This window comes from Nyctereutes procyonoides, unplaced genomic scaffold, assembly GCF_905146905.1.
Source record: "Nyctereutes procyonoides isolate TBG_1078 unplaced genomic scaffold, NYPRO_anot_genome, whole genome shotgun sequence".
Taxonomy (NCBI): domain Eukaryota; kingdom Metazoa; phylum Chordata; class Mammalia; order Carnivora; family Canidae; genus Nyctereutes; species Nyctereutes procyonoides.
In genome coordinates, this window is record NW_026575029.1 from 6,092,326 (window position 1) to 6,119,345 (window position 27,020).

At 37.3% G+C, this 27,020-nt stretch overlaps 1 protein-coding gene across 2 annotated transcripts in view; it reads right to left on the bottom strand.

Annotated features, from left to right (window-relative positions):
• Positions 1–27,020, bottom strand: part of TENM3 (teneurin transmembrane protein 3) — a 339,277-nt gene that overhangs the window by 44,593 nt on the left and 267,664 nt on the right. For both annotated transcript variants that reach the window (XM_055315712.1, XM_055315711.1), the window contains 6 exons: positions 21,582–21,798; positions 20,443–20,562; positions 19,623–19,884; positions 13,278–13,545; positions 11,815–11,958; positions 6,839–7,088 (listed from right to left, as the gene is read on the bottom strand). In XM_055315712.1, the coding sequence (XP_055171687.1) occupies positions 6,839–7,088; positions 11,815–11,958; positions 13,278–13,545; positions 19,623–19,884; positions 20,443–20,562; positions 21,582–21,798 (1,261 nt within the window). The remainder of the gene's footprint in view (positions 1–6,838; positions 7,089–11,814; positions 11,959–13,277; positions 13,546–19,622; positions 19,885–20,442; positions 20,563–21,581; positions 21,799–27,020) is intronic.

Here is a 27,020-nt window from a genome sequence, read left to right on the forward strand (position 1 = left end):
AACAATGCAGACCCTTTTTTAAACATCCACTTTGAATTGTTTCTAGAGTAATGATGATAAAGGTAAATGAATAATGCAATCCAATGTAAATTCAGTTGGAGTTAAGTATTCATACAAAATACCTTTATAGAGCCACAAGGTCACTTTTAAGAAAATAGCGTCAAGAAGACTCTCTTCCTTTTACAGGTTCAAAGGGTAGAAAGGTACCATTTCCAGGAGGGCATGCCAGGGTCTTTTTTTCTCAGTGTTGAAGTATTATAATCAATCGTTCCTCTGGATTCTCAAAGCAAGAGGACTTGATGTTCAGATACATATGGTTTGGCTCAAGGACAAAGACCTTTTTTTGGGGTAGTCTGGGAATATTCAGTAATTTTTCGAGTGGAGGGTAATATGCAGAATTATTCATTTAAATGACGTCCTTTATCAGAAACCTGGGATAGGAGGACTTAATCATGAAATCCCTTTCACCTTCTTTACCCTCTTTATAAATCTTTTCTAAAATACCTGTGGAAAAGGCTATTTGTAGAAAAATCCTTCAAGAGCAACTTCTAGGACAGTGTTTCAAAAATAAAGAATATTTATTCAGTTTTTCAATCCAAAGATGATTAAAAACAACCCAAAACTTAAATCATGATCTCCCCATCTATTTACCCACTAATAAACTGTACAGAACTGTACAAAATGAAAAGTGAAAGGATTCTCACTTGCCCTTCTTCTCTCCAATATTCCATGATAAAAAAGCATATACCCTAAAAGAGGTATCTAATTATAGACATATACACATTTTTTGCACAAAAGCCATTATGCTACTCTGCACCTTGCCTTTTTCTTTTAATAGTGTATAGGGGAGAATTTTAGTACCTAGCAGTTCTAACCATATAAATTATGGCTTTACAATAAAGGAGAATAAAAACTCCAGGACCCTGATGAAAATGATATTAAAAAAAAAAACTATGTCTGCTCTTTCATGATGTGCCTCATTTTGAGAATAAAACAACAGATTTTTGAGGTAGCTGCTTGAGCTATAGGACATGAGTCCAAAAATAATGGACATTCAAGTCATAAGCTTTGCCTTTATTGACGTCAGTTTTATTCCAGTGGGATAGTAATAAGAGAATGTCCAAAGTGGTGCTCACATTTGGTATTTCCTGTCCTGAAGCATCTCCTTCTTTGAAGATACAGAAATTTCTAAATCAAGCAACATATGCCAATGGTTTTAAAAATGTCTGCCAAATGAAGGCTCTAATTTTGCACACAACTCCATTGTCCAGAATAACAAATGTGGAGGAGTATGCGGTCTTGGAGAAGAGAATTTACCTCTGGAAATATTCCCCACAGAAGCATAAAGTGAGGAAATGAGAACTGGATAAATTCTCTGCAGTGCAGCCTAGCATGGCAAATTAGAGCTGCTTCTTGCCCCAGCCCCTCCTATATGAAAAGAGGGATCAGTACCAAAGAACTAAAAGAAAAAATAATGAGTTTGGAAACTTTCAGTTGACTGACTGGACAAAGAGAAGCTCTGAACAATATATGGGATGGGTCCGGGATTCAAGGACACCTGATGTAAGCAGAGTTTTCTGAGAGTGAGCTAGTATTTGCACTCTGACTTCCTGAAAAGCCAAAGCCCTTGGGAGGTTGGTGTGTTGGCACAAATGGGTGGTGAGTTTTTAAGTCAGTAATACATCTCATGTGGAAAATTTGAGGCTACAGTGACTGAGTGTGTCTGGCCGTTGGTAGCTGGAGTGTGGGGATTTACAGAATGCATGGTTTGCAGGGGTCTCTGTTCACCAGGAGAAGCACAGTGGCCTTCTTGTACAATTGATTTTCATTTCAGAAAGACTTAAAATAACATTAAGATTTTGACTAATGGCAGCAGAATCAAAGCAAGTTAGGAACTTTTAGTATATTGCACCTTGATGAACTCATCCTTTACTGCCTAGATTATCACGATTCCAAAGTGAACTAGCTTCTCCATGGACACAGATCCAGTGGTAAATGCAGACTATATTCGCTTATTCATTCTGTCTTAATTCAACCTTCTTAGACTAGAGAAATATTTGCAAAGAACAAGCTATAGAATAGATATCATTAGCACTTTCATCTTTTTATTGGAAATTGTGCCATAGCCTCTACCAAACAGGAAAGCATAAATAATATTTATGTATAACAATAAAATGCCTCTTTTCTGCATTTTATACCTTTTTATACCTGCAAGCAGGGCTTTGGGATGTGGTATTTCTGTGCCTGTTTGATTTTTAAATATTAAGTCAATAAGAAGTGCTGAATCAAGCGTTCATATTCTCGTCTCTAAAAACTTTAATTGATTCAAGTTCACGGACCCGTGATTGAAATTTTCTTTGATCTTTTAATTGGTAATATAAAATTCACAAAGTTGATTTTTAGTCCTATGTGCTTTATTGCTTCCTAGCTGGTATTAGTTAATTAATTTAAGTTCCTTTATTTTAGAATTTTAAAGAATTGGAACAGAGATGAGCTAAAATTTACTACCTACAAAAGGAGTTTGTTAGCAAACTAATACTATAAACATCATAGGGGAAAATGTTTAGCATAGCTAAGAGAATCTTAAATTTTAAGGATTTCAGAAGCTTCCCTTTATGTAAAAAATTTAATATGTTGATTGATTAGTATTTATATCCATTCCTTCAAGTATAGCTAGAGACTCTAATTTGATATAATATCCTGGCGGTACTTATTAAATTCAGTATGACAGTATATTCTGAATTTTAAAATAGTAAGACTATATGTTTTATATTTATTTTGTGATTGAATAGTTTTATTATTTTCCCCATCAATCCAATTAATGAGACTATTAATAGTATACGGAACACAGTTAAAGAACAGGATCATGCATTTCTATATATTACTCAATTATGAACAACCGGCTACACTGTTCATTTTTGTGTATTTAGACACATTTTTTTTTTATTTCTTTTTCCTCCTATCATCTGTTCCTAAACACTTCATGACTTGTATGCTGGCCAGCACAGGGGGGAGGAGGAGAAAGCCAACAGGCTCCTATCAGCTAGGATGAGGAAGGTAACATACGCAAATAGGAAGCAGCATCTGAAAAGAATTTTATTTTTTAAGCCAAATAGAGAAGCTCCAGTGAGTTGAAGTATCTTGCTTTTGTGAGGTCAGTTATGACTAGTTAGTTATTAAGCAAACAGAATTCCTATTTTCGTCATTCTTTGATGACACGGTCTCAAAAGCCTTGGATATGGATGCATCTTACTCTTCTTATCATCCTTACACAGTATGTTCATTCTCTGCCTTCCTTTTTTATTTTATGGGTGGATTTCCTTCATTGCTAGACATACTCATTTAGGCACCTAGCATCTCATGTCTTCAGGGAACAGCTTTCTAACCGATCCTCAAGTCATCCTCAACACTGACACGGGATTCATCTTCCTCAAGGGCCATTCCGAGTATGCCATCATTTTGGGCACAATGGCTTCCCACTGGCTCTGTTGTCCTATAGGACAGAAGAGCAATTCCTTAGAGCACTCAATTCCTTAGAGCACTCAGGCCCTGATCAATCTGACTCTACTCTGACTTTCTCTCTGTATCTCTCATGATTTCCCAGGGATCCCCGACTCTATCCAGGTAGATCTGATTCCTCTCCGAACAGGTCTTGCTCATGTCTTTTCATAAACTCCAGGAACTTCCCTAGTTCTGCATTCTTTCTTCATGACTGCTCCCCATCCGTACCCTCCCCCACTTTCTGTTGTTTCATTTGAGCAGACTCCATTTGTAGACCTAGGTCAAATATCAACCTTGCAGAGAACTTTCCTTTACCACATCCCCATCTCCCAGTAATCATGTCCTCCATAGAGTTATCATCACAGTATAAGCCATGGATATAATAAAGTGCCAACGAATGCTTACTTAGTCTGTTACATATATATCTTGTTTCCCCAACGAGACGGTGAGGTCCGAGACCATGGATTTTCTTATATTACTACTTGTCAAAGTGCCTAGTATATGAGAAATGACCAGGCAACACTGATTTAACAAGGATGAATATCAGTATAAAGCCCAAACAGCATATTTTACATGCATGGTGCATAAAGGAAATGCAGGAGCTCAAATTTAGCCAGGATAAAGTACAGAGGAGAAAGGTTAAGGAGGATCATGAGAGAGGGATTACAATGAGTATCACTGCCAGACACCATGAGTTAGTACATAATGAGCTCATATTAGGAAAGTATTGTTAATAATAATGGATCTCTAACCTCTAATCAATGTAGTTTTTTTTCCCAGAGAGAGAGAGATTATAGCTCTAAGTAATTTGTCAAATGATTGTGAAATGAATCTAGCTTTCTGTATACCCAGAGAATTATTCCACAGAAACCCAGCCATTTGGACACATAAAAGCTGGCTGTGAGGTGTACTGCAATGAACACACTTTTTAGAGTGGTTCAAATCTCCACTCCCCATTCCTTAGTTATGTGTCTTGGGGAAGAAAAGGCTTCCCCAAGGCTTCCTTGAGCCTCAATGACCTCATCTGTAATCCCAAAGGACTATTGTGTGGATCTGCAATAAAGTATATAAAATATCTGGCACTGAGCCTGGCATGTAATAGGCTGGTTTGTTAAAAGGTGGCTGCTTTGATAGTTCCTTCTGTACTGCCTCCAGCATTTTCACATTTAGGTGGTATACACACTTGTTTGTCTTTCCTCTTTTCTCCATAGTTGCCAAGAAGGCAAGGCCAGAAAAATTTTGATATTCTGCTGTGGGTTCTAATAGCAGAGCTTTGCATGCTCAGCAGTCTGGAGAAATTTAGTATTAATCTCAGCATGTGACTGAGCTATTAGCTGATAGCACAAGATCAATAGAGGATCTCAGGGAAAGGTCATGGGGCCGTGCCTGGCCATATTGATATGCAACAGCTACTCATCTTCCAGTAGAACTTTGTTTCTTATTTCCTAGTTGTCAATCTCTACAACGTGGTTTCAGTGGGTAATGCTGATGTATTCATCTCAAGGATTCACATACGCTATCGCTAATTTTTCTGATATCATTTCATTAGATACTTTCCTAGCCAAACTAGATCTAGCAGGCCCAATATGTCTTGCCATTTTGGTGAACTTCACTTTAAAATATATTGGTTTTTTACCCCTTTATTGTTGTCCTGGGGAAAGTTTTTCAGTCAAAAGTGTCTATACACAAGCTTTTATTATGCCTTCTCTAGCTAAGTATACATAGCAAATAGAATCTGAAAAACTTCTGAACCTACCTATTTGCTTGAACTGTAGTTCACCCTTAGCTTTGAAGAAAGTCTTTTCCTTCATAATACTGTCCATGCAAACATGACTTCTTAAAACTCAAATCTAGTAACTCTCTCAACTTGGGAAATTATAAACTACAGCAGCGATGAATTTACCAGGAAGTTAACAAAGCCTTAGTGTTCCTTTGTATGGGTTCCTGGTAAGACCAGCCAGGTCTCAGGGAACATGATTACATGATCTTGGCAAATATTTTTAGATTCTTTTTCTTAAACAGAATCCTTGAAACTGAATAAGCTTTAGGTCCAATAAACCAGGTTCTGTCCCAATTATTGGTCAAACTAAATTTGTCCTAAACTCTCCTACTCTGCTTCAGATTTGGTTCTGTTCAATATGGCTTAGATTATGTGAGCCAGTAACAAGTTTAGAAGTATTTTTTGTTATATGGACAGGTTCATTATAGTAATTTTTTGTGACGAAATTTATTTTATTAACTAACTTGAAAATAGCTTTTCACATTATATTGCATAATGTTATTTGCAATATGCTACTTAAATAATGGTTCATTTAAGCAGTTTTAATTCCTTAGATGTTCTGTGATACAGAGTTTCCTCTCTCATGATGAAATGCTCTTAGGAAACAATGTCAGAGAATCACATCAAAATGTAAAAAGGACATTTGGAAACATACAGTAACCTTTCAGCAAAATGCTTACCTATGTCTAAAATCTTTATTTCTTGGTGGAAGCAGATAAAAAAGGTGGGAAAAAAAGAGTACAGTTAGAAAAAGTTTTTAAGATATAATGACTTGCATGCGGAGATTTTAATTATTTGAATGGAAAATTGCCAACTTAAGCAGAAATAACACTGGAAATGAATTTTGTAGGCCAAGGCTTATCAAATAATTTACAGAATAGGATGATTTTAATAATTGCACTTAAATGAACAAAGCAAAGCAACAATTTGTTACTTTAACTATTGGTATTATGGCTAATGGATAACCCCAACTTGAAGATCCAATATTCTAATGGAAAGTTATAGCCTTAGTTCATTTACTATTATGTCTGGATATTGTAGGGAAATATTTTATCTCTTAATTTCAACCAATATGCAATAAAAGAATAACAACCTATATCATGAGGCAATTTTAAGACAACTAAAGGTATTTAAAAATCATAGTTCTGGCCTACTGGAGCAGAGAAATTGCCCTGGAATCAGTGACATTGTGTATGTTGGCTGACTATAGATTCTTTTATATATTTATGGTACAGCGTATATGTATTGTGCTTTTCCCAACTTTAACCAAGAATCTAATCTCTTTTCAGGGAGAATTTTAAACACTGGGAATTATACTTACATAAATAAAATGTTACATTAGACTAAATGTTACATAAAGACTGAACTCTTTTAATAAAGACATGCTTAGCTTCGGTAAAAATCCCAAATTAAGGGAGTGCCTGGATGGCTCAGTTGGTAGAGCATGCAACTCTTGATCTTGGGGTTGTAAGTTTGAGCCCCATGTTGGGTGCAGAGATTACTTAAAAATAAAATCTTAAAAAAAAAAAAAAAAGCCCAAATTAAGGAAAGACATACCTTAGTTCTAAAACACTCGTTACGTTTCCAGAAGGGAATATTCGCCGAACATAGTTGAAATCCCCTACATATAGACTGCCATCGATCCCGCAAGCTAATGCAACGGGGGCCAGCAGTTTATTACCATCAGCCTGGCCATTGCAACTTGGGCATGAGATGCTGCGCCTTCGGCCGTTGCCCATGATGCTACTGACAACAGGAGGCTGTTGGGAGATGAATTGGTTTTCCCCATTTCCCTTGTACAGTATACCTAGAAGACATAAAATGCATTTTTCTTGTGATTAAAAGGTAGAAAGATGAAAAGTAAATATGTTTGCTCTAGATTTAACTAAAATTCAGTGCTTTGTAGATACAGCCTGGAAAAACTTACTTCAAATTCTCTTGGAAAGAACAAGAACTCTAACTCTATTCATTTACCTGGTGTAAAATGTTATTTGGCAAAATACAAAGGATATGCCAAAAATGCTGTCTGTTATGAATGTAAGGGAAGGAATAACCAGAAAAATTAAGAGCCCAAATTGTCAATATCGGTAATTCTCAAACTTGGTTACACATTGTAATTGACTGGTGGAGCTGTAAAAAAATAGTAATGCTTGGATCTTATCCTGAAAGATTCTGACTTAATTGGTCTGGGGGACAGACTTGTAAAAAAAAAAAAAAAAAAAAAAACTCTCCAGATAGGGCACTTGGGTGGCTCGGGTCCTGATCCTGATGCCCTGGATCAAGCCTCTGTCTGGCTCCCTGCTCAGCAGGGAGTCTACTTCTCCTTCTCCCTCTGCTCCTTCCCGCCGCTTGTGTGCTCTCTCTCTCTCTCTCAAATAAAAAAAAAAAAAAAAAAAAAAAAAAAAAAAAAGTCTCCAGATGACCCTAATGTGCAACCAAGTTTGAGAACCATGCTCTACATATTCTTTAGGGGATAACAAGTTTCCTTAATTGCTAAATGTGGCTAAAATACATTAATCCAATCCATAAGTATGTGTGCCACAAATATGAATTTCTCCCTTACGAGTTTATCACTAATCTTGAAAATGTGAAAACTACTTTATGGAAAATAAAATTAGAAAATAAATATTAAACCCCTTACATCCTACTATCCTGTCAAAGAACATTTTTCTTGGTTATAATCTTATCTGACATGAGGATGTACACACACACAATTATTCAAAATTCCAAACATAACAAAACTGTTATGGAAGGGCAATTAATTATTTAAAGAGAATTATGCTTTAAGGCATGAAAGTGCCAATAATTTTAAAAGTTTTTTTTTAATTAATTATTTATTTATTTATGATAGTCACACAGAGAGAGAGAGAGAGAGAGAGGGGCAGAGACACAGGCAGAGGGAGAAGCAGGCTCCATGCACCGGGAGCCCGACGTGGGATTCGATCCCGGGTCTCCAGGATCGCGCCCTGGGCCAAAGGCAGGCGCCAAACCGCTGCGCCACCCAGGGATCCCTGAAAGTGCCAATAATTTTAAGACAAAATGCCAGTCTGCTCCATTATGATCTTCAATGAAAGGCTGAGAAAAAAAATCCCAATGAATATTATATGTTTTCATAGTTAGAAACTAGGTAGGAGTTGCAATTCTAATTTTATTCATTTGCCATTATTATATTGAGCAGATCAATGGTTTCATTTGGTCTGAGGTACACTGGATGGTCAGCTGTGATTGTCCCATCCATATTTCATGACACTCCTCAGAGTCATTATCTATATAAACCACCTGCTGCTTTGACTTTGGAGTTGTACGTATTATATACCTATTGAATGTTTTCTACTTCAAAGCAGTTCTTTAAGCCAATCGTTATACTTTTTCACAGATATACTGTTAAAAGAATCAGCGCATGAAAGTACAAACAGGAAACCCAGGAAAGTGTTTTTTCCTCCCACTTTGGGATAATTTTAAAGTGAAGAAGAGATCAGAATAATTATGTTCCTCTTATAGCACAGCACATTTTTAGGTGGATTCTATGATTCCTTTTTAAATGCTTTTTGAGTGATGTAATAATCACAGAAAATTTACAAGAAGATATCAGGAAAGATAAAAAAGGTTTATTGAAATTTAAGGAAAAATAACCCAAATAAGCCTGGATTCTCACAACATGTGAAAAGCCCTTTGCCTTGAATATTCAAAGAATACATTAATGATATCAAACAGATTCTTCTTTCTGTGGTTACATTATTTGACAATTAGGGAACTATATTTTCCTGTAGAGCCAGGTCTGTAAGTTTCACTGGAAGAATCCTACAAGCCAGCCTAGTGCTCTGCTGAGACTGATTTATTCAGTCATTACTTTAAACGACTGGTCCTTCATGATTCTCCTCTATTATGACAGAAAAGATGAAGATTAGAATATTTACTTCCACATTCCAGGTCTGCAAACACCTGTCACTGTCTTCATTTGGCCTTCTCTTCTTTTTTAATACATTTCATAGCTCATCTACCTTGTCATGATTACAAATCACTTTGCTTATTCAATTAGACACATGTCACTTTGAGAAGCCACTACTTGTCAAATTGTTTTCAGATACAATTTGAAATCACAATCAGTTTTCCCTGTGAATTAGGTTACCTCGGTTTTTAAAACACTATATATTTTATAATTTATAGCATTTTTTTTTTGGAGAACAGAATTTTGGGTAGCCCAGTTTTTACTGATCTTTTAATGAAAGTGAACTATATATTATTCTGGTAGAGAAAGCATGTGTGTGTGTTTTTTTATTATATATATATATATATATATATATATATATATATATAAAATACCTACAAATTTTTCAAATCCACCTGAATACTGTACTCAGTGTTGGGGATCATAATGGTATAATTCAACATTGTTATGATATGGGCTTTATGGTATGGGCTTTCTTGAAGTTTTTTGCTTGTAGACCCCCTACTGGTTCATAACCTCTTGGTGAAATGCTGGGGCTAATCAGTTATGAACTTTAACCTATATGCTCATGATAATAATATGCTCCTGGAGAAGACCCTTCAATTTTGTTATAAAGAACTTCTGAAGGAATCTAGCAATATGTCAAATTGTGTGAAATATAATTTCACATAACTTTTTAAAAGATTTTATGTATATGAGAGAGAGAGACAGTGAGAGAAAGCATGAGCAGCGAGGAGGAGAGGGAGAAGCAGGCTCCCCACTCAGCAGGGACTGATCCCAGGACCCTGGGATCATGACCTGAGCCAAAGGCAGACTCTTAACCCACTGAGCCACCCAGGCACTCCAATTTCACATAACTTAATCAAGAGCAGCCATGAGCACATTTGGCACGTGGCTTGCATTTTGAAAGACTACAACTAAGCCTTGTGTTACTAGCATGACAGACCGAAATACCACTGCTTCAGACACCTCGGACGATTAGGGATAACATACGGAGCATCCTTCATGGTTGGATGCCTCATTTCTCCAAAGCGCGTGATGCACATGGCACTAGCTATCGGCTCTGCTCCCAGCCTTCTGGGGTGCTAAGTGAATGGCAATCTGATGTCCAGGATACAGTTGGAACAGGGACAGAGCTCCACACTGCTGTAAAGCGGGAAAGGTATGGAGGGTTTTTCTGTTTTGTTTTTCCTCTTACTACTGATTTGCTCAGTACTATTTTCTTTTAGAGGGAAGGCACTGGCATTCTCAAGTACTGGGTTGGACACAACTTAGATTTAGTACATTTGAAAGTTTAAAATGGGGATGCCCGGGTGGCCCAGCAGTTTAGTGCCTCCCTTCGGCCCAGGCCGTGACCCTGGAGACTTGGGATTGAGTCCCACATCAGGCTCCCTGGATGGAGCCTGCTTCTCCCTCTGCCTGTGTCTCTGCCTCTCTCTCTGTGTCTCTCATGAATAAATGAATAAAATATATTTAAAAAATGAAAGTTTAAAATGCACCCTTTCCAGTTCCAACATTTTTTTCAAATAAAAAGGAACAAATATGAAAGTGACATTAATCTGAAAAAGTGACCATTACTCATAAACATTTAGCTGTATGACATGATCCATTCAAAATTCTGAACCTTCCAAAAACCTTTGCAAAGTCAAAGCTAGATGATTTGCCAAGACTGTGAAATATCCTTCTCTGGCTATTTGGAAAGGGAGTGTAGAGAGTTACTAGCATGATATGGTTTAGGACAGGTGGCTAGAGTAGTAAGTCACCTTAAGGTTTTGCTTTTCTAGAAAAGTACCTATAGATGATCTAAGATGTAGCCAGCACATGGGCACAATGTTAGACACACAGTGAGGAGAACAGCTTGTTTAAAATAAATAATATTCCTTATGAGATTTAAGCATGTCAAATTTTATAAAATAATTTATGTCTGTGAGATCCAAAATATGCACTTTCAGAGCATATTCATTTATAGTATAAGGTTTACTATAAATAATTACTCTAAATTCTTGTTTTTTTCTCAGATTATTCATTTATTTTTTCCTAATATTTAAAAAATCAGGTGAGAGTATATCTAACTCAATTTGTGCAGAAGAACAATTTTTTTCTCACAATCTAAGAAGAACTGAAAAAAATCTACATGCTAGAATAGACTAGCCACTTAAAGATTAAGATCTGCTATAAATATTTTGGTAAAGTTACATGGATTTTTTTTTCTTTACTTTCAAAAAAGTTCCCCTCCCTCTACTTTTGATAAATCTTCCTAAAGCACTCTGGATCAAATCATGGACTTACTATAGAATTAGATACTCCTAGATGAATCTGTGGTGAAGACTATCACATAGAGTACTTTATAATCCATCACCAAAATAATTTAAATGGGAGAAGTATTTTGGTGATGGATTTATGAATGATTCAAAGGCCACAAGAAGAATATTAGGTAGTTCTCACTTCAGACTTCTATAGTCTTTAAAAGATATAGCTTTATTTTTTTCTACTAATTCTAATCCTACAGCATGCTTAGGATAAAATGTTGCCACAACTGAATCAATTTGAAGGTAAGTGATATTAAGTGTGAACAAGATCTTACCATTCTGAACATCCAACACATGATGTTTATCTAATGTCCAACCACCCATGTTGGAAGCATCTAATTCATAGCCTTGCAAAATGGCAGTCCTCTTTTCCCACAGAGTCAAGTCCAGACACGACTCGTATTCATATCCAACTGACACTGGAATCAAGAGAAATTACAGTTCAATTTCTCAACCACAGGCAGAAATGCAATTTATTCTATCATTTTGATAAAACTGCTTTTTTTCCACAATTGTATTCTAAGACTATATTTCCACTCGTTTATGTGTAGTTTACTTTTCTATGAGAAGATCTGACCACATAAAAGGTGTTTTTCAATGAAACAATCTTCAATATTATTTTTCTGTTGATTTCATGGGAAACTAGTATTTTTTCCCTCACACCACTTTTTCACAAGGGGTTCACAGCACAAAATGAAGACCAGATTGGGCACCTGGTTAAGTAATTAGATCAGATAAATCAGCCTCAGGTGGTGATCAGATGGTAACCAAAATAATATTTGTTATCTGAATAATTAGAACTGTTTAGTTTCCAAGAGTATTAAATTGTGGAAAATATTTACGATAAGTAAGGTTCAATTCAGCAAAGAAGACAGTCTGATTACAACATTATGTTCACATGTTACTATCAGGACTGAACGAAAACACGAGCAGTAAATGACTGTGAACAAATCACAAATGAAAAGGGTCCCAGTCACAATGAAACATGGGTTTTAAGATTTAGAACAAAGTAAAGGGAGAAGTGGCAATTATCTGACTGATCTGAATGAATTCAAGCCCAAGTTTATATTAATTTCAGAATAAAATGTCTATGATATTCTCAGGTGAAACCTAATGGAACCAAAAAGGATTAGTTTTTGCTGTTCTTGGCCTGATCATGAAGCTCTAGCGTATGTATCTCAACATGCCAATCTTCGATCTCACTGTGCCATCACTCAGTGAAATAACGGGCTTAACTGATGTTTTAAGAATGTCAGTCCACTGAGTTGACTCCTGCTCAAAAGAGCTGAAATAATTTTTGGACATAAATATTGTCTGGATCCTTTTAAATATCATTATGAAACTACCCTAATTGTTAGATACAGAAAACATAAAAAAAGGATAAGGAAAACTAAGGAGATTAAAGTTAGAAAGAACAAAAAACAAATGCAAGAAGGAAGGAGAATAGTAAGGAAAAAGAACATGAAGGAAAGGATAGGACAACCTGGAATCTCATTCAGAACATTTTGGAAGATATAATTTCAGCCAGAAAAGAAGGGATATTTGCTTCTCATCATATGGAATATATTCCCTTGTCCCATGGTAGGTCTCAATCAACCAGCTTATAACTCCCCAACGCCAACCTTACTGCTTTCCTCTCTGTTTGTCCACAGATTTCCATGGTGACAATCAATTTCATGTTAGTTCTGACTTCAAGACAATTTTTTCTGGATGCAGAATAGACCAGTATAGAACTTACCAACAGCTTCCGATAGACCATAGACCTTCTGGTTATATGCATCTGTTTTATCCCATATAAAAGTATAGGCCAGGTTTGGCGAGGCAGGAAACCACTTCTGAAACAGTCTTCCTACCACAGCCACCATGAGGTGAACCTTCATTAAATTAAATGGTATGACAGACTGGGTCATGGTGATCTTAAGAACTGACTTATATCCTGCAGCTCTGGAGCTCAGGTAGGAAAGTTTCAAATCTGTTCCCGGAATTGTAGTTTCTTCATGGAGTACCTAGGTTTGAATAAAGCGGAAACTTCAAACTGTGATCACAGATAACTAGCTATTAGGTAAAACAGATTTAAAAGAACTGAATATTGCAACTAAAATAAGACACCAAAGAGTCACTAATCCCAAATACACATCTGAGCGGTTACTTTATTCAATAATTAAAAATAACTCTGCTGCCAGCCTAATTTTTTTCCTCCTAAAAGCTTCTTGTCATTCATTCTGAGTTAATCACACCTCAGGTGCTACTCCTCATACAGGAGACACAGTGACTGCTCCATCAGGCTGACATGCACTGACTTGTTGGCTCATAGTCACAGCCGATTCTCGCTAACCCATCTTTCACCCCTGTCGCCCTGGAGAATGAAAGCAGACATTTCTAAGATGGTTAGTTCAGAGCAGGGATGTGGTCCAGGCCAAAGATCTGGCCTACACCAGCTGGCTCATTTAGGGATTAAGCCCTTGCCTATGGCCTTGGCAGCTGACTGGTCACAGCCTAGAAAGATGGGAGTGATTAACAAAAAAGACCAATTCATTTGGATTAAATCATAGTGAATTCTGTATCCATGTTGAAAGGCAACAGAACAACAGCATATTTGTCATAATTAGTTAAACACTGAGCTAGGACTCACCACTGATTTTTGATATGATGGTAGATGCAGTAATATTTCAGAGCTGCATAAATCCTCCCTGGGAGAACAACTAGTGTGTTATTGAACACACATGCAAGACACTCAATGCACACTTTCTGAATTGAAGCTGGACTGTAAAAAGTTAAAATAATGGTCTGCCTAAGAACAATCTCCTTTATAGATTTTTAAAAATCATATTCTTAGCCCCACAATTTATCCATCAATGTGACCAGGTCAACAAATGCCAAAAAATTTATACTGACATACACCAAGTATATTATGCCAAAACATTACTTATTTTGAAAAATATATTTTATGTGGTGTATAAGATCTTTCTAGACAGTGCAGATGCTAATAACCAAGCTCCTACTAGTTGGGTTAACAATGGTAGCTCTTGATAGGTTTACTACAATACATATACTGCAAAGTGCAAGGCTATCTCTACTCAAGAATCTGCATCAGGAAGTCACTGTTTTGTCTTCTAAGAATTCAATAACATTCTCAAAGATTTCCTCATGTTGCCCTGTTGAGATTCATTCTTCAGACATAAAGGATCACTTATTGTGTTAGAAAAATCATAGCATAGCGATCCAGTGGTCAGCAGGATCAAGCTCCTCTGGCACAGAACAGTTAGGATTGATGCCTATCTGTCATCTCCAAATTATAATGACTTAAGTAGAACCCACGATAGTGAGGTTGTAGTGGTCAGTTTAAGTAAGTAGGACACAAGAATGGGTTGAGGAAACCTCCATTCTGGCCTGTGAGCCAATGTTGGCATCAAGAGTGATGCAATGCAGTACAGTGGAGTAAGAAGACATTGTTCTGCTCTCACAGCACCTATTTACCACAGGGAGTGGGGTTTCTTATCAAACATGCCCATTGATTTCAGCCATACACTGTCTCAAGCAAAACAGTTTATGGACATATAGAAACTTTCTAGAGCTGTTAGACTCGGGGAGAACATTACATTTAAGATTGACAGCACTTTTGTGTGGCTGTAGGCTACAGGGTGAATAATCTAAATACAACTCATTGTTCTTCCATCATTGGGGTGAAATATCAGTGGGTTCGCTTGAAAAATGGATTCCGTGACTCTTGAATGGCCCTGAAAATGTAAGTGATGGAACCCTAAGGCATATAATTTGTTTCCTCTTAATTTGTTTTCAAAATGAATTCTCACAAATCTGATAGGTTTTCTTTTTTATTTATTTATTTATTTATTTATTTATTTATTTATTTATTTATTTATTTATGATAGTCACAGAGAGAGAGAGAGAGAGAGAGAGAGAGAGAGAGAGAGAGGCAGAGACACAGGCAGAGGGAGAAGCAGGCTCCATGCACCGGGAGCCTGACGTGGGATTCGATCCCGGGTCTCCAGGATCGCGCCCTGGGCCAAAGGCAGGCGCCAAACCGCTGCGCCACCCAGGGATCCCTCTGATAGGTTTTCTATATGTAATACAGTCTTTCATTAATTAAATATATACTCCCTGCCATCTGGTAGGGGCTCCTTCTCTAATAAAATATTACATGTTATTCCCAATTTTAATAACAGATTATTGTCTTTGTCATCATTAACCTACTTCCATGGAACAAATATCTGTAATTTTGTTCATTAAAACATGTGTTTCTCCTATGTAATTTAACTTGACCATGTTATTTTGCATTAGTGGGGAAAGTAAATCCAGCCAGAGTGGAAAAATAAACCATTAAGCTTATTTTTTTGCCAGCTGCGTGATTTATAAGCCCCATTCTTCAGCCCATTGAATATTCAGTTAGAAACTACAATTAAAAATATAATGACATAAAAAAATAAAGGCTTTCTTTGATTTTGTTGTTTTTGTTTTGTTTTATGATAAGTTGATAAATATTTTATAATAAATAAGGTTACATATTCTGTTAAAGAAAAAGTACATCCTTCCAAATCTTGGTCTGATCTGTTTCCTCTCCTCCACTTCCACCACCACTGTGAGTGTTGCACCCTCCCCATCTCAGTGCTGGATATGTATGGAAATATGGTGAACACTAGTCAGTTCACTAATTTATCTGTCTTCTACCAATTACACATTTTGCCACTTGAGTTAGCTTTAGAGAAATCTGAAAAGATGCCATTGGCCCCCTGGTTCCATATTGCCTAAAGAATTCAAGGTCTCCATTGTATGGTATTTGGGGCCATTCATAATCTGGCCCTAACCTTTTCTCTTATATGCCCTATGTTTAAGTAGTTCACCAGTTTTAATATGACATCATATGTTTTTACCACCATGTAGTGGCTCACACATTTTCTTCAGTCTGGAATATCCTTTCCCCACTTTGAAGGCCAACCTCAGTGATGCTTTTCTGGCTTCTTTAGGAATAGACCTCTCTTTTGAACTCTCAGACTTCTTCCTTTAAATCTTGATCACATTTAGAATGGTGGGAATCCATGTCTTATTATTCTTTTTTATCTAGTAGAGTATCTCATACATAATAGGCTCTCAGTAAATTTCTACTAAATGTTTGCAGATGGGATCCCTGGGTGGCGCAGCAGTTTGGCGCCTGCCTTTGGCCCGGGGCGCAATCCTGGAGACCCGGGGTTGAATCCCATGTCAGGCTCCCTGCATGGAGCCTGCTTCTCCCTCTGCCTGTGTCTCTGCCTCTCTGTCTCTCTCTGTGTGACTGTCATGAATGAATAAATAAAATCTTAAAAAAAAAAAAAAAAAAATAAATAAATAAATAAATGTTTGCAGACTGTTTGAGGGACCGGGAAAAAAAAAACCCTTCGTGTATTCCTACAATTGTTGACAACTTGAAATCCATTTCAATGACTCAGTTTGCTAAATATTTGCCACCTATAGACAGACAGACAGACACTGCTTCAAGGTTAAATCTATTTAAGGACTGGCTAAGAAATTCAGAGTTACTGCAAGATGGCCCCTGGGAAGGAAGTACTATGTTGCATAAGATTACAATGAATTTCCAAAAGCTTCAGCTCAAAGCTGGCTTGGCTGTTATGCAGTAAATCATTGACATGTCTCTTCTGCATTACATTTGCCTGTGAGAGTTCTTATCTGTTATCCTAGACCTTCTCAGCTTATCTCCTCTGCCCTCTAGCTGCACTTCCTCCCTAGGGGATCTCATCCTATGCTTGATGTTTATCTTTATCACTGATGACCCCAAGTTTACATTTTACTTCCATCTTCTCCCCTGGACTCCACTTCTTACCACTTCCACCTCCACTACCTTTGTCCAAGCCACCAGCATCTCTCCTACTACTGAGACTCTCTCCTACCTGGTCTCCTTTGTTGCAACATTTGCCTAATATAGACCATTCTTAGTGTAGCAACTGTAGTGATCCTTTTAAGAAGGAAATGAGTAGGGGCACCTGGGTGGCTCAGTTGCTTAAGTGTTCATCTCTTGGTTTAGGCTCAGGTCATGATCTCAGGTTGTGGGATGGAGCCCTGCCTCAGGCTCCTTGCTCAGCGAGGAGTCTGCTTGAGATTCTTTCCCCCTCCTCTAACCCTGCTCCCCCACATCAGATGAATTCATAAAATCTTTTAAAAAAAGAAGGAAATCAGTAACTGTTATTATTTTACTTAAAAATTGCCAGCAGCTTCCAATTACTAAAAGTAGGAAGTCCTTCTCCTTGCCACGGTCTTCACTGATTTGCGTGTCACCCCTTTACTCATGACACACCTGCTGGCCTCTTTGCCATTTTGTGAACAAGCCAAACATTCTCTTCCCTTGGAGCTTCTGCACTTGCTTCTTGTGCTAACTGGAATACCCTTTTATCTTTGGGTTTATTCTTTCGCTTTCTTAAAATTTCAACTGAAATATCAACTTGTCAAAAAGATCTTCCTGGACCACACTTTATATCATCATACCTCCATCCATTAACTCTGTTTTAGATTTAAAAAATAAGTCTTATTCACAACTTGACATATATTTATACATTTGTTGTCTCTCTCCCCATTAGCTGGTAAGCTCCTTGAGAACAAGTACTACACCTGATTGGCTTACTGCTTCATTCCATTCTCACAGTGCCTAGTGCAGAGAAGAACAAATGTGACAAGCTGCTATGTGCTGCTGTATTTTATTTTTTTAAAAAGATTTTACTTTTTTGAGAGAAAGTGAGCATGATTGGCGTGGGGTGCTATGGCAGAGGGAGAAAGAGAAGCAGACTCCCCAATGAGCATGGAACCTGATGCAGAGGCTTGATCCCAGGATTCTGGGATCATGACTTGAGCCAAAGGCAGACAAGTAACCGACTGAACCTCCCAGGCATCCCTCTGCTGCTTTATTTTAAAGACCACATATTTTGGGGGTACCTAGGTGGCTCGGTTTGTTAAGTGACCAACTCTTGATTTTGGCTCATGTCATGATCTTGAGGTTGTGGGATGGAGTCCCACAGCTCGCTCCACGCTCAGCTGGGAGTCACCTTGAGAATCTCTCTTCTTCTCCCTTTGCCCCTCCCCCTCGTCTCTCTGTCTCTCGAATAAATAAATAAAACTTAAAAAAAATAAAGACTACATATTTTTACTTATTTATGAATAAAGTCCATTATTATTGCACCTAACGTTCTATCTTTAAGGCCTCAAAATTATAATTGGAAACAAAGAGGAAGCAAAATGATCTCTAGATCTTTCAGTAGATAAAAGGAATAGTGAAAGTATGGCTATTCTTAAAAAAAAAAGGTATATAGTTTTCTTTTCGTGGAGGAGAATAGGCTTTACTATAAATTATTAGAACTTAAGACATAATACCAACTTCTCTTGATAAAATAAATATCTTGAGAAAATTAATGAACATTTGTTGCTAAAAATTATCTTTTTTGAAACACACTTTTACTTATAATTAAACAGTAAATCACTGAGAGTAATGACCATGTATACTAGTGCTTGTTAACCATGTCAAGCAGTATCAAAACCTTTTTCCAGTGATTGAGTGAATGAACAAAAGCATTGTTACCTGTTGAGTTTAAGATGTTTTTCCATTTGGCTACGATTAATAATTTTTTTTTTTAATTTTAATTTATTTATTTATGATAGTCACAGAGAGAGAGAGAGAGAGAGGCAGAGACATAGGCAGAGGGAGAAGCAGGCTCCCTGCACCGGGAACCCGATATGGGATTTGATCCCGGGTCTCCAGGATCGCGCCCTGAGCCAAAGGCAGGCGCCAAACCGCTGCGCCACCCAGGGATCCCTGGCTACGATTAATAAATATATAGAGATATAGTGTAGTTTGAACAAAAAGTAAAGTATTTTGAGTAGATCTTTAAGGAATAACTAGATATCCTACGACAGTATGACCTATTCTTACATGCACACATGCATATGTACCCCCCATATTCTATGTTTCAGTCTACAGAATTACTAAGGATAGCGCTGGAATTTTGCAATCTTTCTTGAAGGTTCTTTGGAAACCATATAAACTGAATATGTTTCCTTAAAAGTGCTGCCTGCTAGAACACTCTACCTGTGTTTCGGGAATAATGGGGCTGTCTTCAGGAGAAGATCTGAAAAAGGTGGATAAAGGAGAAGACACGATGATGGGATTTGGCCTCACAAATCCACTCAGATCACAGCTGGGAATGTCATTCTCTTCCTTCTTCATGACTAGGGTATCCATCACATAGAAGACATTCCATGGAATCCACACGGTATGATACTGAGTGAGGAATGGGGAGCGTTCAAATACCAAAGTAAGAGAAGCACCGCCATTTGCCACCAAATCAAACCTAAGAAAAAACAAGATTACTTAGCTAGTTATCTGGATCCCATACAGCTTCCAACATTGCTCAGCTCCTCAAACATGCTTTATGAAGAAAACCAACTTTTCTCCCAACTTGTATATAATTTCAAACCTATTAAAATAATTATTCAACAAACACCCACACACCTTTTACTTAGATTTACCAATTTATTAACATTTTCCCAAATTTGCTTTATCTATCTACCCATCTACTCATTTTTTTCAGAACAATCTGAGCTTAAGTGACAGATGTTACAGAATGTAACTTCTAAACATGTCGATGAATCTTCTAAAACAAAGAAAATTCTCCTACAAAACCACAACCATGTTATCATATCTTGGCAAATGAAATCAACTTTCAAAGAACTACATGGGCATGTGACTTTATGTCTCTGCCACATGAGCTGTCACAGATTTCTGGAGTCTAAAAGTTGTTGCAGTTCTATATTAAAAGGGATAATAAAACATAATGGGTGATACAAGAATGCCTAGCTCTTATACTGAAAATATTTCAAACGGAGAGAGTGCAGTGGGAATGACTCACATTCCATCCTGGCGGGTAATAGTATATCCATATTCTGGGTAATGGAAAAATGAGACATTTACTCCAATAAGTGGAGTTCCATCAGCAGTTAGTACTTGGCCTCTGATGACGGATGCAAGGCTGTGGGAAAAGTAGAAGAATTAAAACGAACATTTGTCTTCTCAGGCCAACATTATCATGATTTAGAGATAATTCAACGTAAGGATAAAATAACACTGTCACACACACTCACTATTCACAAAAAACAGACCTGAAATAGTCCCGAGACAATGTCCCTTTTAATTCAATGTAATTCACATTCTCTAAATGCCTGGTGTTTACCCTGGTTTTAATGTGTTGCAATCTGGTTTTTGGAGAGTTATCAAGACCAATAATTTAGAGATGAATTTTTTAAAATTATAAATTGTGCTTTTTTCATAAGTCATATATCTGGTGCTTACATGAAGAAAAGTATACCTTCCAATTAATTCCAAGGCAATCCATAAATCTGCAGGGACCAAGAAGAACAAGATTTAAAGGGGCAATAAGGCACATTTGTGCAACAACTTTTAATCAACTGCTGGGTTTAACTGCATTAATGCTGTTAAATTACTGCAGAGCCAGGAGTTCTAGTGTAAATCATCTTCTTTTACTCAGTGAGACACAAGACACCTGCTTTCACTTACTGGTTTATTTTCAGGTCATTACTGCTCTGTAAAGCACCAGTCAAACAGCTTATGCAATCTTACTGCCATGCCGTTAGCAGTTCCATTACATTAATTCATAATTTATATTATTTAGCGAGCTCAGCTAAAAAAAAAAAAAAGCTCACTTCTGTTTTGCCTTTTGGGGTCTTTTCACTGCGTCTTTTGAAACATTTCCAACTGTGCTAACAAAATCAACTAGTTAAATGAAGATTTATTGACTCCTTAATGGGATGTCCTGTTACGGCTCAGGTACTGAAATTGACAAAGTATGTGAACTGTGTCAAAAATACTTGAAATGTGAAGTTTGGTGAGGTATTTGTCGAAAGAGGAAAAACTGCATTAGAAGAAAAAGCACTTTCCTCAAATTCACAGTCATCAGTTCATATAAAGTGCATTTAACTGTTGATAATATCACTACAAATCTATCTATGTAAGGAAAAAAAATGCATTAACCTTTTATTGAAAGGACTTTCTCCAGGTATGACATGGGTGCTATCAGATCCTATAAGAAAACTGATTCGATCATAGAAGGATTTGGCAGCTTGCTGCGAGGGGGACTGTAAACTTTGGCTGATGACATCCTGAGGATCAGGCAATCCGCGGCAGTAGGGTTGGTTTTGGCAGGAACTCTGTAAACAGCAATCAGGATCCATACAGTCAACGAGCCCATCTGCAGAGAGAAGTGGAAGCCAGTAAGAGAGTTCCTCTTGTTAATCGGTGATTGAGCAACACGTTTTGTTTGTTGGTTCATTTTCTTTCAGATCCAAGGAATCGCCGCCCCACCCCCCGCCCCCCATCTGAGAGTAATTTCTACGAGGCACACTTTTTGGAAACATCAAATATTAATACAATTCTTGCAGCCGCTTTCACGCAGAGTAAATGTTTGGATTGGAGATGGCTGATTCTGAGTAAGAAATAAAAAATGACTGATTAAAACAATCTATTAGCGTAGGAAGGACTACAGATTCGTTTTAAGAATAATTACTGAAGCCTTCTCTATTTTAGAGAAAATGCATAGGAGTTAACATAATGAGCATTACTTGTCAATGGATTGGGACCTGCGTAGGGTGAAGGTCTAAAATTTGGGAAAGGGTCAGAAAATGAAAGTCTGTGAAGTGAAGCAAATACAAATCAACCTATAATGGTTGAGATCAGCTAATCGCCTTTCAAGGAAATAGCTTTCCCGAGGAAGTTAAAGTGTGTTCCAAATAAAATTAAGGCATCTCTCAAATTTTACATAGAATCCTGAGTCCCTTGCATGCCTCTGCTAAAATGGAGGTGTAACTTTAAAATGGCAAATGGAGGTGCCTGGGTGGCTGGGCTGGGTGATTGCCTTCAGCTCAGGTCATGGTCGGAGGGTCAAGCTTTGCATTGGGCTCCCCACTCAGCAGGGGTAGAGTCTGCTTCTCCTCCCTGCTTGTATTCTCTCTTTCTCAAATAAATAAAATCTAAAATAATTAAAATAAATAAAATGTGGCAAATGTAAGTGAGCCATAATATTGGAAATGATAAGAAGCCTATCACAAGAAACTTGACCGAAAGTGCTGGTGACCTTAAAAGTGTACCGGAAAGAGTTTGCTGGTGCCTCCTCCAGAACATCAAAAGAAAACCACATTCGGGGGATCCCTGGGTGGCTCAGTGGTTTAGTGCCTGCCTTCGGCCCAGGGCGTGATCCTGGAGTCCCAGGATCAAGTCCTGCATCAGGCTCCCTGCATGGAGCCTGCTTCTCCCTCTGCCTGTGTCTCTGCCTCTCTCTCGCTCTCTGCGTCTCTCGTGAATAAATAAATATAATCTTATAAAAAAAAGGAAACCACATTCAATGGCCTACGTATATTGTTTGAAACATATAAACCAACTCATTAGTGGACAAGAGTGTCAGGTTATGATGATTTGGTGACAATATTCCTGAAGATCATTCTTTCCCTGGGCAGCTGACACATAAATTTTGAATGGCAGGCAAATGACATTTCTCAGTATAGATTAATAAAAACATTAGTTTCTGAGGACTTCAAATCATTTTTGGGAGATCGGACAAATGGTTTTAAAATCTTCAAACCCAAGTATCAGTGTGACCCTATTCTGGGAACTCAGTTGAAAATATCTAGTTGGCCTACATATTTTATTTACACAAGGGTTTTTTTTTTTTAATAACTTTTATTTAAGAGAAAACTGCACTAGCCATTTGTTTTGGCTTTAGGCCACTCTTATTAATAGAATATAAGTTTGCCCCTTCATTACCTGACAGCAAACTGAGACAAAAGGAAACAGACTAAATTGAGTTATGCTATCCAGTCTAAAAGTAGGTCAACAACACAGGTAAGGTCACAAACAAAAGGTGAGGGGTCCTGGATGAATGTCCTTAAATCATTTCGCCCGCCTGAAGGAGAATGCAGTGAACACCTATGATTTCTCCTAACATTCACTTCTTCTTTGGGCAACAGCTCTACATTTCCATTTCTGTATCCATCCGTCCCCACCTCTGAGTCTGTGTGCATTTCCCCCTGAATGTTTGGTTCAGGAATGTCCATTCGACCTAACTTGTCTAACTGGAGTGAATTGCAGGTACTGTCTGCAGAGATTCCTCCTCCCTCTTCCCCTGAGGCTTGGAGCTGTAAGGCTGTGAGCTTGGGGTTGCTACCTCAATCCAGCTGCTTGCTACAGGAGAACCTGTCTCCCAATACAGCCATTCAAGGGGCAGAGCCCAGAACTGGAGAGAAAAACAACAGGTCATCTTGGCATCTTCAGGGTTTTTGCAACAAGCCACATCTGAGGTCCCTGGCTTTTCAGTTGCGGAAGCCAAGCTATCATCTTCTTCCTTACGCCTGTTTGGGTTAGATTTTCTCTCACTTAAAACTGAAAGAGACTTAATTTATCTAGAGACTGTAACTAAAAATCCCTACACTTTTCCCCTTGCTGTGAAAAACAAGCTTAAAACATGAATACTTGAATTAAATTTATGGTGTTGGACCCCTTTTACATTAATATTTTAATTTTTTTGTTACCATGATGAGTCAGAATTTCTGATAGGCAGATCTTCCCACATATTGTTTCCTTATGATAATTACATTTTTATGTAGGTGTCTGTTATTTTTTTTTAAAAAATGTGTTAATTATTTGAAAGTGTGGTTTTATCCCTTTGGTAAAAATTTTAAATCATGTTTTAAGCAAATCAAATGAAACTGAGCTTTGAAACTTTATATAAATTTATCGAAATACTACTTTCTTAGCCAAAAGGCCATGAAGATCAAAAATGTCTAAATATTTCTCCATATTTCTGGAAGGAAGATAAAACTATGCTATAAGCTTACTTTTCACGAAGATATAATAATGCAATATACTGTCTATTTTTTCTACCTCTTTCAAAGAAATTGAAGCAGTTATTAAAGATTCAGCTTTTTAAAGTAGAAGACTATTGAACTATTGCCCCAATACCAAAGGAAACCAATTAAAAAAATAAAATCCTTTCAATAACAATTCATGATTATGTATTGAGACTATAAGGAATCCTTAATTATGTGTTTTATGATATATTTAAGAGTTCTCACTCCGTGGCTTTTGAATGGGTGTGTATATGCTTGGGAGAATCATTTAACACAAATATTTTATATTCCTGCAGGGTTTTCCCTTACATTCATTCTTCAACCTAAATAGAGACTACACACACTAGAGAAAGTACTTCCAATTATTGTATTTTATCTCCATTAGTCTTGTAAATTAAAGGTTAAATGCCCGCGTTCCTCTCCTCCCCCACACTACTCTGGTATCTTCCTTTAGGCAATATATGGTACAAGTTGCCAAAGAGGAATGCTCAAATTTAGTCATTCATCTTTGTTAGTTTATAAAAAGCAAATGTGGATCTGGCATGTAGTCTGCAGGTCATAAAACTGCATGAGATTGACACCTTCTGAACTAATCAGTTGGAAATGCATTTTTACAAGCCTCTCTGCTAACATCAATCAGAGAAAGAATCTCATTTTCAATAGCCAAGATGCAGGGACACACGGTTTGTTATTTTTTCTGCAGAGTTTATCAGTAACTTGCCCAAGCAAGTGACGGATGGTTATGAATCCGGCTCTCTATAACTTGGGAAAACATTTTTCATTCTTTGTACTTATATAGCTGGGGCCATCTAGTACAAGTAAGTTGATTATCCACTTGTCCAAATGTAGACTGTAGTAAAATTGTCTTTGTGGAATAGCTTCTCAAAATCATTGAGTTTCCTTTTAGTATTGGGAATATTAGGTTGGTTTAAATTTATATTGGTGTACACATCATATCTAATAGAATTAATCATCAAAAATCTAAAGATTAGATCAGAAATGCTCAAAACCTAATGAAAAACAACTTCGAAGATCAGTAAAGGGCCTTTCTTCCTTTGCAATTTCTTTGATGTAAAGCAGATAATTTAGTTTGTGCTTCTGACCACTCAATCCTGAACATTATGGCTGTAGTTATTATTTTAAAACATGTTCTCTTTTTACCTTATGCTTTCCCTGGACTATAACAGTGGTTGGCAAACTTACTTTGCAAAGGGCCAAATAGTAAGTGATTTAGGCATGCAAAGGGCCATGCCGTCTCTGTTGCAACTGTTCGATGCCACCTTTATAGCATGAAAGCAGCTGTGGACATTATGGAAATGAATAAGTGTGTTCCAATAAAACTTTATTTACAAAAACAGTCTTTGGCCAAGAGGTCATAGCTTGCCAGCCTCTGGTCTTGCTTTAATGTTTCTACCCTGCCTATTCCCTTGAATTCTTCAAATCATTCTTGACGTTGTTTCCGGCAAATTTAGACCATGCATATTTTGCCAGATTTACATGAAAACTTCTGACGCCAGGTCTTTCCCTAGGTTACCCCTATGCTGGCTTTGATCTGCTTGTCAAAACTCACTTTCTTCTTTCAAGTAGCTATGGATACCTGAACCTGTTTTTCAAAGCCTTGATTTAATGACTGGATAAAAAGTCATAAATTTCCCTTTAATGAATTTTCTTTCTTTTTTTATTCAAAAGATAATTAATGTCTACTGTCCTACCCCACAGTATTTGGAAGCTCCCTTCCCCTATTCCAAGTTAGAGGTAGAGATAGAAATTCTGATGGAATAATTTATTTGTAGACTCCAGAATTTTCAAAGTGTATAAAACCTTTCATTACTTTTTAAAGTCACTGTTCTGTGATATGCATGAAATTTATTTATGACTGAATTGGAATCATGTTTAGGTTTCTGACTATTCTTGTTTGTGTGTGTGTGTGTGTGTGTGTGTGTGTGTGTCCATCAGCGGTCTCTTTGTAGGTTTGGTGTCTATGTTCACATATGTCTCTAGGCTGATAATTCTTCAGCACTTCAAATCTACAAATTGCCTTCTAGATATTTCCATTTGGATATTATGTAAGGTAATATCTAAAAACTTAGTGGGTCTAAAACACAAGATATCTAATCTTCTCTAAATATGCTGTTTTCTTCTGTATTTCCTACTTCAATGAATGGTTCTACAACCCACCCATCCAGTCTCTCAAAGCAGAAACCTGAGTGTCATCCTTGACTCCTCTTCTCCCTTCCTTTTTCTCTGCACTCCATCAATTACCAGGTTTTCTTTTCTTCACCCCAAATATTTATTGAGTTTTTCTCTTTCCATTTCACTGAAACTGCCCTTCAGGCCACCATGGTCACCTCTTGATGAGGTCTCCACAACAGTGTGGTTTCCTGGGTTCCAGTCTTGTCCCAACTATTCATCCTCTATACTTCTGACAAAGTAATTTTGCAGAAATCAGGTCTGATAACTTCACTTCTCTAGTTTAAAAAAAGTCCTTTATTTGGCCTCTACTGCCTTCTGAGTAGTTAGAACTCCTTACCATGGTTTCAAAAACCTTTCATCATTATTGTTTCCTCTACCT